The sequence below is a fragment of the Diorhabda carinulata genome, chromosome 5 (genome assembly GCF_026250575.1).
Source record: "Diorhabda carinulata isolate Delta chromosome 5, icDioCari1.1, whole genome shotgun sequence".
Classification (NCBI taxonomy): domain Eukaryota; kingdom Metazoa; phylum Arthropoda; class Insecta; order Coleoptera; family Chrysomelidae; genus Diorhabda; species Diorhabda carinulata.
The window spans coordinates 26,941,287-26,958,159 of record NC_079464.1 but is presented as its reverse complement, the minus strand read 5'-3'; the positions used below and the strand labels follow the sequence as shown (position 1 = coordinate 26,958,159).

At 33.9% G+C, this 16,873-nt stretch overlaps 1 protein-coding gene across 1 annotated transcript; it reads right to left on the bottom strand.

Annotated features, from left to right (window-relative positions):
- Positions 1 to 245: 245 nt before the first annotated feature.
- On the bottom strand, positions 246 to 16,761 carry LOC130893936 (uncharacterized). The gene is made up of 6 exons (XM_057800395.1): positions 16,296 to 16,761; positions 10,452 to 10,859; positions 6,600 to 6,790; positions 6,012 to 6,225; positions 3,250 to 3,436; positions 246 to 549 (listed from the first exon to the last, which is right to left on the bottom strand). The coding sequence occupies exons 1-6, from the start codon at positions 16,711 to 16,713 to the stop codon at positions 348 to 350; spliced, it is 1,620 nt and encodes a 539-aa protein (XP_057656378.1). The 5' UTR covers positions 16,714 to 16,761; the 3' UTR covers positions 246 to 347.
- Positions 16,762 to 16,873: the final 112 nt, after the last annotated feature.

Here is a 16,873-nt window from a genome sequence, read left to right as displayed (position 1 = left end):
CTATCTATCTCTGTATATTGAGAAGTCAAGCCAACATTTTAATTTTTCGCTATCGAAGCCGAATAAATTTTCATTGACCCCTGCTTACTATTGTGGACCCCCATTTCTAGTCACGCCCAGCTTAGACCTCTGTCGAGTCTCCCGTGGACCCTTGAGGACCACCTGGACCACTTTGGGATCAGAGGTATATACTATTAGAGTAAGTAAATTCATAATTACATTTATCTTTCACAATTTAAAATTCATTTTTTTTTCAACAAGTCAAATAAACTGAGACAAAAATTTAATCATAAAATAATAAACAGAAAGTGATTTTTTTGAAAATATAGTGTATATTTCATAAAACTTCACAGGTAATTAGCATCGACACCATCTCTCAACCGTATACTGTACGGAACATTATGTATGGAATTATCGTTACTCAGAACTTTTTCTTCTAATATTTGCTTCACGAGTGTTTTTTTATACAATTTAAATTTTTGTTCCTTAATGTAATGGTCATAGACTCCTCTTGTATCCGGTATATGTTTGGTTAAGAATTGTTTAATTCTAAAAAAAATTGGTTTTATTGATTGTAATTTTTCTGCGGAGAAAGTGGCAAAACATTCTACCTCAATTTTTTTATGCGATCATCAAATAAATTCAAGTTGTCTTAGAGCAACCCCGTGACTTATTGTTCAAACCGAAATTGTTAAAACAATTGCAAGGAATGGTTATTTTTGAATCGGATAAATTTTTTAGCCTAGCAACGAACAATAACTTTTTAGAAGTGTCAGTGTGAAGTGTAACGTCAAAAAAGTAAACCAGAGTTACGCAATAAATTAAAAGAAAAAAGATGTCCACCTAAATTGTGAAAATAGGAAAATTGGAGTATCAAGCCATCTTCAAATATCTTATTTAAAAGGGTTAAGAGGTAAGCAGATTTACGAAGATATGCTTAATACCCTTGGTGATCAGTGTCCTTCGTATGCGACCGTGAAAAATTGGACTGAAAGCTTCAAAAGAGGTAAATTTTCCATTGAAGATGATGACCGATCGGAAAGGCTAGTTTCTTTGTCAGTCACCAAAATATCGATGCAGTTCGTGACACGATTTTATCAGACCGTCGAATTGGCCTAAAACGGATATCTGAAGTACTGAATATTTCATACGAATGCGTTCATCATATAGTTCACGTCAATTTGGACATGAGAAAAATTGCTTCAAAATGGATCCTGAAATGTTTGAATGTTGACCAAAAGTGTGCAAAGGTTGAAGCATCGCGTTCGATCTGTGCTCGATTTAAAAACGATGTAGAGTTCTTAAACCGAATTGTTATTATGAATGAAACTTGAGTACATTTCTACGATCCAGAAACAAAGCAACAATCGATGGAATAGCGACACTCTGGATCTCCGAGACCTAAGTAGTTTCGTGTCCAAAATCCTGCTCGAAAAGTTCTTGCTTCAGTTTTTTGGGATTGCCATAGAGTAATCATGATTGATTTTTTGGATAAGGTTAGAACAATAACTCGAGATCACTATTCGACATTACTAACCACTCTAAAGGAAAATATATCGTACGACTATCATCTCTTTCCTTAACTGAAAAAAGTTTAAAAAGTCGTAAATTTTCTAAAGGTCTAGAGACGTTGCAGGTTTGCTGTAATAAATGTATCCAATTAAGAGGAGAATATGTTGAGTAATAAAATATTTTAACATTGAAATTTTGTTTGGTTCTATAGTAGGCTAAGAATTTTCCAATATACCCTCGTATATCCAAATATATAATATCTACAAATCACCTCTGAAGTTATTTCTAATTTCATTAATTTGAAAATAAATATTATATCAATGGTCGATGGATATCACATTCGTGGGATGTAAATGTAAATCAATATCCGTATCTCGATATTAGTCAGGAGAGTTGTTGTTTTCCCTTCTGAGGAACAGCATACTACATTTTTGAAATTGAAATTTTGATGAAGAAGAAAATAAAGTCAAATCAAAAATAACTTTCTCTAAATTGTTCCAAAAACAAATTCTTTGACACACCAAGCACATAGTGAACCAACCAACCTGAACCGACCAAACTTTCCAGGCAATTCGTAGCTGTTAATTGAAAACAAATATGGCTGATGAACGATACACATATCTAACTTCTTTTTAATCTACCCATCTTATTCTTCACGATGCCTACATTTTGCGAGGTGATAAAGTATGGCAATAAATCTGATAGGGCTTCTGTCAGTTTTTTTTTCCGAATTCAGGCTAGTCCAAGAAACGTAGAAAACGATGGCTAGATGCTATGAAAAGGGTAGATTTAACAGAAGAAGAAGTGAGATGTACTAGAGTGTGCTCTAATCACTTTGTTTCAGGAATGGGCATATTACTTGTAAACTGTTTAATGATTTTCAGCAGCCTAGGAAAAGTATTCTCTTAAGTATGTGTAGCTAGATACAGCAGTCCAGCTTCTGCTTCTTCCATTCAAGGGAAACCGGCACATATGGAGAATACATTAAATCCTAATTGGGTCTCCAGTTTAAACATGGGCTATAAAACAGTTGAAGCCTCCATCTTTACCAAACAAAAAAGATAGAAAAGAGGCAAAGCATGTCCAAAGGTACAAAACTTTAATGTAGAAAATGTACTTATCGTAGAGTATATCACATTTATAGTTCATACAATAATTAATTTTGTCTTTGTGAAAGCCTACTCGTATTCTGTCCGTAGTCTCAACTTTAAATATCATCTTTTTATAAAAGAATATCCTCAGGTTTCACTAGAAGATACTGAAAACGTTCTAGAAGAATTTCCATATGGATGTACACAAGAAGTGCGGACAGATTTATCATCAGAAGACAAATCTGATGCTTTTACTAAGTTAGCTGGTATCAGTACATTATTAAAACCCACCTTTTTTAGCTAAACTTCAAGAAATTATGAGAAGTAACGTTTAAGTTTGGATTACCAGGACTTGTAGATTTGGAATATGAACACAATAAGTCACAACTCGTTACAACTACACAATAAATAATGTACTTCAACGAAACGCACGATTACAATGAAAAAACAGCAAAACCCACTAATCACAATTGTTTGTCGCCCAGTGGTCATATTAGTATTACCCATGTTATGGTTCTTGATTACCCTATTGATGAAATAAAAAACGAAATTGAAATTGAAATGACACAATTATCCACTATCCTTATTATTATTCTAATCCATTTTTCTGACGTTCTACTTTATAATAATAGAAATCTATTCTTACATGGTCCACATGTTGTCCATATTATTTTTCAATATGAAATATCGAGGTATCAAAAGACAGGTAACGGGAGTTTCTGCCACTATTCTTCTCCTATCCAAATTTTCTCCAACATTGAAAACGGCACCCGTATGCATTTCACAAAGTTGTATAAAATGTGTTTCCAATTCATAGTTCACGTAGAACACTTCTAAAATCGAGTAATCAATGAAATTATACAAGAAACTCAGAAACAAACTAATTTTTTCCATTTGTTTCCTAGTTATATGCAGAGTCAAGCTGTACTCGTTCGTTGAAGTTAAAAATTGAAATTTCTCTTGAACTTTACATTATATTAACTTTAGAGTACGTTTCTATTATAGTCTATCTTTATAAGAGACTGAAGAAATTTTCCTATCACTTCTTTTAGTATACAGACATATTTCTTCAAGTTAAACTCCCAGTGTTTTCGTATGAAGTATCATTTGTATATATACAGAGTGTTCCGGGATTTAATGCAAAATGACGTGAAAATAATGCTGTAATTCGAAAAAAATGTTTTCATTCGATCCCACGTTTCTAAGTTATAGGCATTTAAAGTTGCGAAATCAGAACTTAATTTTAAGTATTAATTTTTAATAAATGATTACGTATGTCTATGTAATGTGTTTGACGGAATAAATAATTCTACACAACAATCTGAAGGTAAGTAGCGACTCATGCCCTTTAGTTAACAATCCGTCACTTTTACCTCCTGTAATTATTTTCATTAGATAATTACAATTTATGATAATTTTAATCAGAATGTCTCTTTATGGCGAACGGTTTCCTTCGTATGTACAACTATCTAAAAATCTACCTTCTAAACCATAAATTTTATCGAGTTAAACAAATACGGATTGTTAACCACATACATACGTCCATAAAGTTCGAATGTATTATTTTGAAAATATACTATTATAAGTTCTGATTTCGCAACTTCAAAGGCCTATAATACAGAAACAAGGGGTCGTATGAGAAAATTTTTTTATGTAACAGCAATATTTTCACTCCATCTACTCACTCCCAGAATCCCGGAACACTTTTTATAATAAATATATCTGGTGTACGTTTGCACCAAATTAACCTGCTCATAACTTTTATGTTAAATTCATTTTTCAATTACAAATTCATAAATATCCGACCATAACGATCATTTCGACTGAGTTGTCAGAAATTTTAATTTAATTCGTATGAATATTTGTGCTGAAATTTAAGTCGCGTGATGGAAGACCTCCGCCGTATCTACTATAGCTGTTATAACTTAAGCCCTATTTTAATTGTTTAGAAATATAACAAAAACAACACTTTTTCGGAAATTTTTTGCGTCTTGTAGAAATATGTCCATTATTTTATCATTTATTTGGATCTTTTCGTGTGAGAGGTTCTTAAATGATTTCGATTCAAAGATACAAGGCCTGACCTACAGATGGCGGTAGTTGTTTGAAAAATACCATTGTATGAGATAGTACACAATCTATTCAACATATGTTTCAAGTTTGAAGACGCCACGTTGTTTAGTGTTTATTTGGCAGCCATCAATAGTGAATGTTTTGAGTGAAATTTGTAAATATGGAAGAAATTGGTCATCGTGATGTGATACAACAGCCCAACCAATATAAAAGCTGAACTAGATACTACTTTGGGTGAGACTGTTCCTTCGTTACCAATACTAGGTAGGGTAGCTGAGCTTAAGCGAGGACGTACGACCTGCGAAGACCAGCATCGCAGTGGGCGACCAAACGACTTAACGTCTCCAGAAATGCTGAAGAAAATCCACATGGAGGTACTGGATGATCGTCCACTAAAAGTGCGCGGACTAGCAGACATAGTAGGCATTCCAAAAAGTGCGCTATATCGCATATTAACTAAAAATTTGGACATGAGAAGGTTGTGCGCAAGATTAGTTACGCTCACAATGGAACAAAACCAGCGTCCTGAAGACGCTTCCAGACGTCGGTTTTTTGTGATTCACGTGGGATAATTTTGACTATCTTAAAAGATGGGAAACTATCAACGGCGAGTATCATGCGAACTAATTGCAACGTTTTAGCGAAGAAATCAAGAAACTCGGCCGCATTTGTCTAAGAAGAAAGTGTTGTTTCATCAGGATAATGAACCAACTCACACATCCGTTATTGCAATTGTCAAAATCAATTAGTTTGAATTGCTACCTCATACACTCCATTCGGAGTGTATGAGGTTTATTTTCTGCTTTCAAATTCAAAGAAATGGCTCGGTGGTCAAAGATTTGTCAACAATGAAGAAGTGATGTCCGCAGTTAATGACTATTTTGAGAAACATGAAGATTCTTATTAAAAAGAACATCGCTGGGAAAAATGTATGGAGCTAAACGGAGATAAATATATTTTTTGCCCAAAATTTTTGTATTTTCTTTGTCGGGCTAGGTACTTCTGGGACCATCTTCATATATGAAAATACAAACAAAATTTTTTTAGAAAATTTTCAAGAACTCGGACCGTGCCAGACACATGATTTATGATTTTCTTAATCCATGTAGTCAAAGGCTGAGAACATTGCTTTTCAGAAAACATTATAATCCGATATTTCATTTGAAAAAATTGAATTATTTTCTTTCACTTCAATAACTATCACACCTTATCAATAGAAAACAGATTAGCTGGCCTAATTCTACTGTGAAAGTTACTTCTATTCAATCACATGATTAGTTAAGAAACAAAATATAAATCAGTTTCAAATGTATTATACTTCCTGACTGATCTAACCATTAGATTTTTGCTCCATCGACTCATTTTCTTCATCGAAATCAGTTAGATCTAACGCGACCGGATAATCCGAAAAAGTAGATGCAGAAATAGAAGACACTTTAGATGGCGTTCTAAATTCTTTCTGCGGTAGTAAAAAACTTGTTTGTTTGGATTGTTTCGATCCCTTCGAGGAAAAGTAAGAATTTGTTGCAGTCGATAAGATGGTAGACGCCTTAAACAAATGAAATATGTTATTTAAATAAATATAACTGGTAAAATTGAATATTTCAAATGTTTATCGGAAATAATTGGTACAAAAAGTATCGCGTTACTATTTATATTGTTGAGATACTATGATTTCTGTTCCTTGCAATGAGATAGAATAACTATTATTATTCACACGAATTTCTGTATATCATTAATTTTTAATAAAGTCAAAATAAGTTAATTATTCCGTTTACTGTGAAAATTTAGTACACTTCCGAATGTTTCTAATAATTTAAACACATTATCTCATTTTGGTAACATTTTCTTATTCAAGAATGAATATGAATAGTTCATATTTATTCACTATTAGAAAGAATGAAAATATTTAGAAATTCTTACTTTGGATCTTCCCGAAGTAATTGTGGAAACCTGCGATACTCTCCCATCCCGTTTCCAATATTTGGAGAAAATTTTGGACACAGTCTCCGTTTGATCGGAAGGACAAGATGATAAAGGATCAAGTTTAAAGTATTTCACTCCTTTTTGTTCGTTAACCCATACTCGCAAATTTTCTATTATAGTACATGTTCCTAAAACCATTTCAACCAGTTAGGTAACAGATCTAGCGAGAAACGAGGTATTTCTGATCATGCAGTCATTACAAGCCAAATACAATTTAATGTTAACCTGCCATCTAAAAACAATAATGCTACAACTTTTGAAATAACTGATTTTAGGAACCTGAACCGCCACCTAGCTAGTGTTGATTGGGAGAAAATTTAGGTGTCTCATTGGATCCCACTGTAGTATGGGATACATTTACAAGTACTGTTGCGGATCTTAAAAACAACTATTCTACCAGGAAAATGGTGTACATAAATAAAGTAAAACCATGGATCAATTGTGAAATAACCTCCTTGATTAGATATAAAAGCAAATTGTGGCGCGAGTACAAGCTCACGGTCAGTCAAGCTGATTTTAAAATTCACAAAAATTTTGCCAAAGATTTCAAAAAAAGTCTATAAAGGAAGCCCGGGAAGTGTACGAAGAGTCTATAGTATGCAGCGACAACCCTAAAAAATTATACAAATACATTCGATCATCATTGTCATCAAAAACATCCATTCCTCTAATAAATAAAAGATGTCGGTATGGTTTGTCAAAATGACACTGACAGTGCCGAAGTTTTGACTTTTTCTAAGGTTTTCTCTACTAAAAATATCAAAAATAATTTACCCGACATTCTGCCCACAAGAATAATTTCATCCTTAGAGCAACTTCATTTTACTCCTTAAATGTCACCTTCAAAAATTAAAAAACAACTCTTCTCCCGGTCTTGATCTAATCTCTCCTCTATTTCTAAAAAGATGTTGTAATGGTCTCGCTCAACCTCCGTCTATAATAATGTCCTTGTCATTTAATAGACACATACTACCTCCTATCTGGAAAACAACCTCGGTAACACCAATTTTCAAGAAAGGCAATAAACTTGACCCCAAGAACTATCGCCCCATTAACCTCACACCAATCATCTGTAAGGTTATGGAATCTATAAATTCAGAATTCTTTTAATCGAAAAAATAATAGCTGAACAACAATATGGATTTGTAAAAGGACGTTCAACAATAACGAATCTACTTTGGTGTGTTAATGAATGGACAAAATCTTTAGACAAGAAAATCCCGACGGACATCATTTACCTAGATTTTGCGAAAGCGTTCGACCGAGTGCCAAAACGAAGATTACTGTATAAATTGGAACATCTTGGCATACGAGGTGATCTAATGGAGTGGATTGACTCACTCTTAACAAACAGAAAGTTCTGTGAGAAAGTGGGAAATTGTTTTTCAGCTGAGAAACCCGTATTAAGCGGTGTTCCGCAGGAATCGGTTCTAGGTCCGTAATATACCAATTTCATATTCAATGCAATAAAGTTTTCTATGCCGACGATTCAAAAATATTCGCTGATTCATCTCTTCATATAAATCTTCAAGAGGACTTGGATTCGATCTCTAAGTGGTGCTTAGACTGGATGTTGCCTCTTAATTCAAATAAGTGTGTAGCTCTTTACTTAGGTAAAAACAATCCGAGACTTCTTAAATGTTCACGCCTTAAATAAAGTGAATTCTTATAACGATCTCGGTGTTACAATTACTACGGATTTGAGTTGGTCGGAACATGTTATAAGTATTGCCAACAAAGGAAAAAGTAAGCTGTATCTCTACTTTTGGAAGGATATCATTCCATAATTCAACTCGTTTATATAAAACTTATATTCGTCCAATTATGGAGTATTGTGGAACTGTGTGGTGTCCGGAACTAGTGCGGGATAAAGATCTTCTCGAAAAAGTTCAGCGTCGATCAATCAGATTATTCCTCGGGCGTACAAGACCTAGTTATACAGAAAGACTAAATATAATGGATTTACCGACCTTTGAACAACGTCGTCTTCGTGGATATATCATAATCACCTATCGCATTTTAAATTTCAATTATGGTAACTCAAGAAACATATTTAATGTGGACACTGATAATCGGCTTCGAGGACCTAGATGGAAATTGAAAAAAGAAATATTCACTTGTCGGACAAGGCAACATTTTTTGTGTAATCGTGTTTTTTCAACATGGAATCATCTATTGAGGATATTGTAACGGCACCGTTTGTCAATATTTTTAAGAATAGACTGGACGCTTTTCTATTTTCTAGTTAAATGTTTTTTTCCTCTTGTAATTTTTAATTTTCTATTTTCTACTTCAATTACTTTAATTTTTGTAATATAAATAGTATATTTCAGGGCTTATGGACCTTAGGGTCATTGCCGTACCATATTATGATAATAATAATAATAATAATTAAAAATGTGAGAACCTCGTTGAATTATGCTGGGTATTGATCAAGACATTGAGCGAGTACATTGACAAATAGGAAAAAAATATAATCAGATCCTGAGATCCTGGGTTTTTTGATAGATGCTGTTTTATGTACACCAATAAACTGCCTTTATAAGATCTAGAAAACCCGTAGTAGATGAGACCTACTGAGCTATACATGGTGTTTCAAAAAAAGGTGATCCCGTCTCTAGGATAGATAGAAGTATAGCTCAGTAAAAAAATTTTTTAGGATTTCGCCGCAATTACTGGCAAATTGTATTGAAGTTTTATACAAATATGTTTTGGAAGCTGATACATCCAGTAAATTTGTTTTTCTATCCGACTCTCATAGAGGGCGTTAGATAAACAGTTCGTAGCAAGTAGTATTGAACAGAACTTTTTCAATATTAGATCTATTAAGCAAAATTTCAAATAAACTTACATTTTACACCAAAAAGATACTCTTGATATAACTCGATACCATGTACCGTTTTCGGAATATTTTGATTTGGACATTATGAAGTCTTAACCGATACTGGTATAAGGTATTGATAAAGTTATTAATTATTATTATTATTAATCAGTAAGTATTATGTGAATTGCAAATTTTTTGTAGAGTAAATGAGATCCCATCTATAAAACGGATACATTTAAAAAGATTGTTAATCAAAGTTAAATAAATATGGGCACTGAGCTATAGAGGCATTAGTATGAAACAAACAACAATTTGATGATCATGTCTTAACGTTCTGGAGCTCAAAGTTTGAATTTAACACAGCGAAAGCATTTTCTCTGAGTTTCCCATGGAAAACTGTCATTTATTGATAGTTATGACGTTGAATCAATAATAATTTCTGAAACCTTGTTATTTGTTAAATTAAATATTGTGAATCAAAATCTACTCAAATTTTGAATACACTGACATGTTATTAACCTTAACGAAACTCTAATGCAGCTGTTACGCGTTATGCAGAAAAGTTTTCTCGAAGAAAATTAACAAGTAAAAATATATTTATCTTCTTCAACACCCTTTATTTTGAATACGGATGGTGCTACGAATATTTGTTACTGAGCAAACCCCAAATATTTTTCAGTTTTCTATCTATCCTAGAGACGTTTTGGAACACCCTGCATAATGGCAAAACGTTTCACCAGTTTTTCCAAAGAAGATGGCAAAACTCACCAGGAAAAAAGATATTAGTGAACAGAGAATATCATTGACTAAGCTTTGAAAGAATAAACCTTCTGAAAGTTTTGAATTAATTCTTAAAACGATAATAAAGGAACATAAAAAAATGTTGATTGGAACGAATTCATCTGATTCCTTGTCTCCCAAAAATATCTATTCATGTAAAAAAAATCATTTATATGTGTTTTCACCTTTTGTTATCAAATACGCATAATTATTGAATCCAATATCATCTCCTAAAACTATTTCTCCGGTATCGTAATTTCTTGTTTTTGCCATAATGCAGCACTCTCTTTTGGTGACACTATCCCAGTTTTTGAAATAACTGAATCTATCAATTTCCACCTTTATGGCTTCCCATGATTTCGCCACAGTTTCCTTGAGGACGTTGTCGAAATCCTCTTTCTTTATCATCAAGAATTCACAATGAGTCGTTGTGGTAACAGTGGCCAGTCTACCGGTACCATGTAAGAGTGCCACTTCACCAAATACATTTCCTTGGGTCATGACACCTACTTCGTCTGTTATAACCTCTTGAAGAATGTTGTCGTAACGGCTTATTGTTACTGAACATTCACCTTGTAAGATGAAGTACATAGCTGAAATAAAATTAAATTTGAATCGGATTCATTCACATTTTGAATACACTATTTACACCACCTCTACACCAACACTCATAATTACACTATGTGATGCGCGTTTCGATAACCAAGTTATCGTCTTCAGAGATTGAAGGTAAACAGTTTACCTTTAGTATCTGGAAACGTGTAATTGTGAGTGTTGGTGTAGTGGTGATATAAACAGTGTGTTCAGTATGAATATCGCCAACGGTTCCAGAAATTCCAACTTGGTTAAACTCACATTCACTATAACATTAACTTTACCAAAGTTGAATCTTTTCTTTTAAATTGAAAAATAAAATTTTGTCATGTTTAAAAATCCAAAATATACCTAATTATAATATTTCAAATACATTTTGTTGTCTGTGCTCCGTTTTTTTGTAAAAATAGGAATTTTACTCCAGAAGAATAATAATTCATTTTTGTTTATAATGACGCATAAGTTTATTGATAATAAAAAATTATTGAATAGTGATAAAATCGATGCATAGCTGAACATAGTTTCTAGTAATGTTCATTTTTCAATAATCATAGTAAATTTCACTCTTCTGTGACAATCAGTCACCTAATAAGACATAATGGGATATTGAAATTTTGACGAAGGCGCAAGGAACAACTAAAATTGAATCTTTAGGAAAAGTACGATAATTCACATATGATAGTGATTTTCGTTATTGTGTTAGATGTTCCTTCAAATAAATGAATATTTCAATTAAATTATACGAGGACATGGGTGATTCCATTATAACTGTGATATTCAATGTCCTGTATTGTTTTTTTGTACTAGTCATTAATTAATAATCAATTAATAAAAATTTTGTGTTAATTGAATAATTCTTAAGATATTTAAACATTATTTTTATACAATATAACTTGCCACTTAAAGAAAACTTATACTACATCACTTGAATGTCAGTACCGTGTCATGTCCATTCCTAGAATTTACCGATAAATTATTAATTTTTTTTGTCGTAACAAATGATTTAAACTAATTACCTTATAAATTCTAATGTTTATGATCAAACTGAGGAAAATTGATGCACTTGTTGTTTAATATCTTAAGTTACCATGTCAGTACCGTGGATAAATGAGTCAGTACCGTGGAACTCAAAATCCGACATTTGTGTCTTGCTCGTGATACTTTGAAGTTGTAGTAAATTCCTCTTAGAGTTTTATTTTTACAGTAAAATAGATGAATAATATGCATAAAAAAGTTAGAAAAGTTAAATTTTAAAATCTTGAAATTTTGAATACAAAAAATCACAGTTAGAACGGAATCACGCACATATTGAAAAATTCTTAGCCTACTATAGAACCAAACAAAATTTCAATGTCAAAATATTTTATTATTCAACATATTCTCCTCTTAATTGGATACATTTATTACAAAGAACCTTTCAAAAAAAATGTTTTTTTCTTGTTTTGCAAACCAGACCATCACAGCTTTTATTACATCCTCGTTGGAAGAAACTTTTTTTCAGTTGAGGAAAGAGATGATAGAGCCAAATCTGATGAATCAGGGGGGTATTCGAGTAATTCAAAGTTAAAAGTGGTCAGTAATGTCGAATAGTAATCTCTAGTTATTGTTCTACCCTTATCAAAAAATCAATCATGATTACTCCATGGCAATCCCAAAAACCTGAGGCAAGAACTTTTCCAGTAGATTTTTGGACACGAAACTTCTTAGATCTCGGAGAACCAGAGTGTCGCCATTCCATCGATTGTTGCCTTGCTTCTGGATTGTAGAAATGTACCCAAGTCTCATACATAGTAACAATTCAGTTTAAGAAGTCTACATAGAGAACAATTCGAACGCGATACTTTCACCCTTGCACGCTTTTGGTCAACATTCAAACATTTGGGGATCCATTTTGCAGCAATGTTTCTCATGTACAAATTGACCTGAACTATATCAGATATCCGTTTTAGCCCAATTGGATGGTCTGATAAAATCATGTCATGAACTGCATCGATATTTTCGGGGACTGACACAGAAGCTGGCCTTCCCTATCGGTCATCATCTTCAATGGAAAATTTACCTCTTTTGAATTTATTCCGTAAATCTGGTTTATTTTTGACGTCAAACTTTATAAAATAGAGATATTAATATTTCATTTTCTCAATTGGTTCCTAAACTTTTAGGTTTCATGGGCCACTTTCAAAATTTTACTGGATCCGGTGGACATTACTAATATTTTCCAAATCTCGGAGATCAGATCTATTTATGGAAACTTGCATTGTCTCTGATAGACTAATTAACACCTTTCGAAACGTAAGATTAGAATGAATTGCTTGATAAGGTTAATTATTTGATAATAAAATCAACTAAACAACAAATTTTCAAATAAATTCTAATTGATTATGCTCTGAATGAAAATCAAGAAAGCAAAGTTAGCTCATCAAAAAAGTGACTCTTTCCAACTACATTTTTTAAAACCTTCAGACTCACAGCAAGAAAACCAATCAATTCACAAAAAATCTATCAAATACTGCTCTAAAATTGATCAGGTTTTCTGTCAAATCAGGTTCTCTACTTTCTGGAAACTCTAAAACTGAATCAAAAAGTAAATAATATCTTGATACACCTTTCGACAACCAGCGTCCTTCGGTATTTATAGCAACCGTTGGAAGTCTTCATCATTTTCATCGCACAATTGTTTAAATAAGTGCATTGCTTCTTATTTTGTTAACTGCAATCTATCACTCAAATCTTTCAGTAACAGTCGCTGAGCTTCTTAAAATATTATCTATCAAGCCTGTTGAAGAATCCCGATTTCACAGTTAATTTTGTAGCGGCTGTCTGCGGAAACTACGGATTTTCGTTCTGAGTGTTTGGCGGCCCTGCTTGTGACATTTAGTGCTGTCTTCTTGACTTCTTGACTTTTATTTTTACCACACATAACCTGATGTGATTTTCATATTTTAATCTAAACAAACTCAGACACGCTTTTTAATTTCACACGAACTGTATACTTAACCACATACTGAACCGACATTTAGTGTCAATTGATTCAAATTTGATATTCTGATTTCGTTCGTGAGCAGCAAGGTCAGAGACGAGATTTCGAGATATGTCGGGCACATACCATACGTCATTGAGCGTGAATTATTTCCAAGAGCCAAGAGCTTTCACACCTTTCCAGTCGCTTTGACCATGGCATTTGTAGTTGCTGGAAAAGGCTTATAATCAGTGAATCAGTTTAAATTTGATGTAATGTGGCGTGTAGCTCCATTATCAATCCACTACTGGTCATTTGTGGTAGCCATGTTAACGTCACTGCTAATTGAGACTAGAGAACACGGGAATCGGTCACATTAGGTCGCGAGACCTTTCGTTCGCTCCCGATAGAAGTCATTGTTGTAACGCTAGTGCAGCCACTCTTGCTGATTATTTAGGCTCACTATCAGCTTTCCACTCGGGATATTGATGAATCTAAAAGTATTTAGAGCTACACTACTTGCATTTCGAACTGTTGGCTCTTTTCCTTTGCTGTCTGCCATTGATTGTAGCACTCAGAACGTAACCAGATTTCGAAGTTGGTGCTGTTGAGAAGATGGTTCTGTAGCAGTGTGATGTCTCGATAGCATTCTTATACGGTGATGTCAAAGAGGAAGTCTTCATGAAACAACATTAGGGCTATGCAGATGAAACATGGCGTGTTTGACATATCAAATAAAGTTTATGTCGTCTAAAGTAGGCTCCCCGCTGCTGGAATAAAACTTTTGATGATGTCATGATCGATTTGGGAAATCAACAAAGCCGCGAGTATCCTTGTGTGTATATTCTGCTTACTGAGGTTGGTAAAATCATCGATGTGCTGTACGTTGATGATAACTTGATGGCTGCAACAAGCCAGTCCGAATCAAGAAAGGGATACTAGCTGTGAAGCAAATTAGGACCGAGTATCAACACGCAGACATTCTTACAAAACCTCGTTCGCGACTTCATGTTCTACATTTTGTGATAGCCTCGTCTGCGCAAATAAAGGAATGTATGAAAGATCCCGACTCTACAGTTATTTTTGAAGCGTCTGTTTGCGGAATCTGCGGTTATTCGTTCTGAGCGATTGGCGGCTTTGCTTGTGACATTTAGTACTGACATCTTGACTTTTATTTTTACTTCACATATTTCGATTGGCTTGTGCTTTATTTTCTTCTTGTAAAGTAATTAAAATCTCTGTAAAACCATAAAACGTCTCAGTCTGAATTTTTTAGATTAGAACATGAAAATCACATCAAAATCAATATTTTAGTTCTATCGAAACCAAATAGATTTTATATGAGCCTCCGCTTACGATTGGGGACCTCCATTTTAGTCATGCCCGACATAGACCCCCGTTGAGTCTCCCTTGGACTTCTGATGGTCCCTCTGGACCTCTTTGGAAACACTGGTTTATAATTACCCAATTTATTGCTTGTAAATGTGAAAGTGAAAAAAATATAGATAAATATAGGAAAATATTCATTTGATATCCACCTTTTTTTATAAAAATACACTTGTAAATGAAGTTTAGTATTCAACATACTCATAAGAAATAACAGTCGACTAAGACTCGCGTTGCGATTCCTTAATCCCTCCTCACACGGACCGACTCATTTGCAAATCGAGTTGTCAACGAGAGTCGCGCGCAACCTTGTCTGTGTTTCACAGTGGGAGTCCTCACACGGGCCAAATTCCAGTCGTCAACTCAAATTCAGCTGGCAACGTGAATCGCATGAGTCGCACGCAACGCTGAATCCCAGTCGCCTGCAATCTCAGTACGCACGCGTAGTTGCGTGCCGTACAATAGAAGACCACGGGTGGGAGGGACTTATATTATTTAAAATGAGTGATCAATTTCAATCAATCAATAATTTGTCGAAGAGGTAGAGAAGCATGAAGTGTGGTACAACTACCACCTTCCTGGTTATTCAAAAAAAAGCAGCAACAAACAGCCTGCGGCTTAAGTTTTTTTGAATATACGGATGACACCAATATTTCCTTCTTCCTCCTCCACGAGACTCACTACAGCTAGAATGCATTTTCAAAAACTAGCACTACATAAGTAAAATAATAGAAATGTAATTTCACTAGTCCGAGCTCTGTTGCCAACTGAAACCGACTATCAGCCGAGAGTTGCGGGCTGAAGTTGCATACATGGCCCTCCTGTGTGCGGACTCCAGTTGCAAACAGGTTGTACAAATTCGATTTCACGATTCCAATTGCGCGTTGCGCATTCAAGTTGTAAAATGCAAATGAGTGGACCCGTGTGCGGAGCGCCTTACTCATCACTATTATACGCTTGTTAAATCATGTGCTATTAAAGTTGATATAATTTTTTGCAAAAATTGTGTTGTTTTGTGTTAAACGTCTCAGTATAACTTCATTTACTAAAGCTAGTAATAGAATAGTTATAATTATTTTTGTTATAATACCATCGGGCATATGATCCTGCTTGATAATAACCCTTCCAGCTGGAAAGTAGCAAAAATAAGTAATGGCAGCTAACTTTTCTTTCACACCGGAAGGATATTTTCTGAAACATTTAAGTCCACTTATACTTTTAGCCAATATTTTTTGGTCTTCTTCAGTTCTATACTCTTTTGGTTTGTTTAAAATTGATTTTTCCTTTATGGTTAAGACACTTTTTACTTTCTTTCTTCTCATTAGCATTCTTATATTTCTTCGTACATTATCGCTTATTTTAGCATCTTCGGGGTCTCCTATCCAGTACAAATTAGCTATAACCAGTCGAACAATTGCCTTGAATTTTCTGCGGAGTCTATTTCTTCGTTCGGCTCTGTTTTCTTTGGTTAAGCTACCGACTGATTGGGTTGGGGATGAGGAAAACATTTCGATTGCCTTAAATTTTTTCAAATAATTTGATAAATTTGAATAATATACAATATAATATTGTTTTATATATGTCAGTAATGACAGAATGATTGATGACGTCTTATTAAATTAAATCAATGCAGGTTACAGCGGTTATTTCCGACAATGTTGACAGATA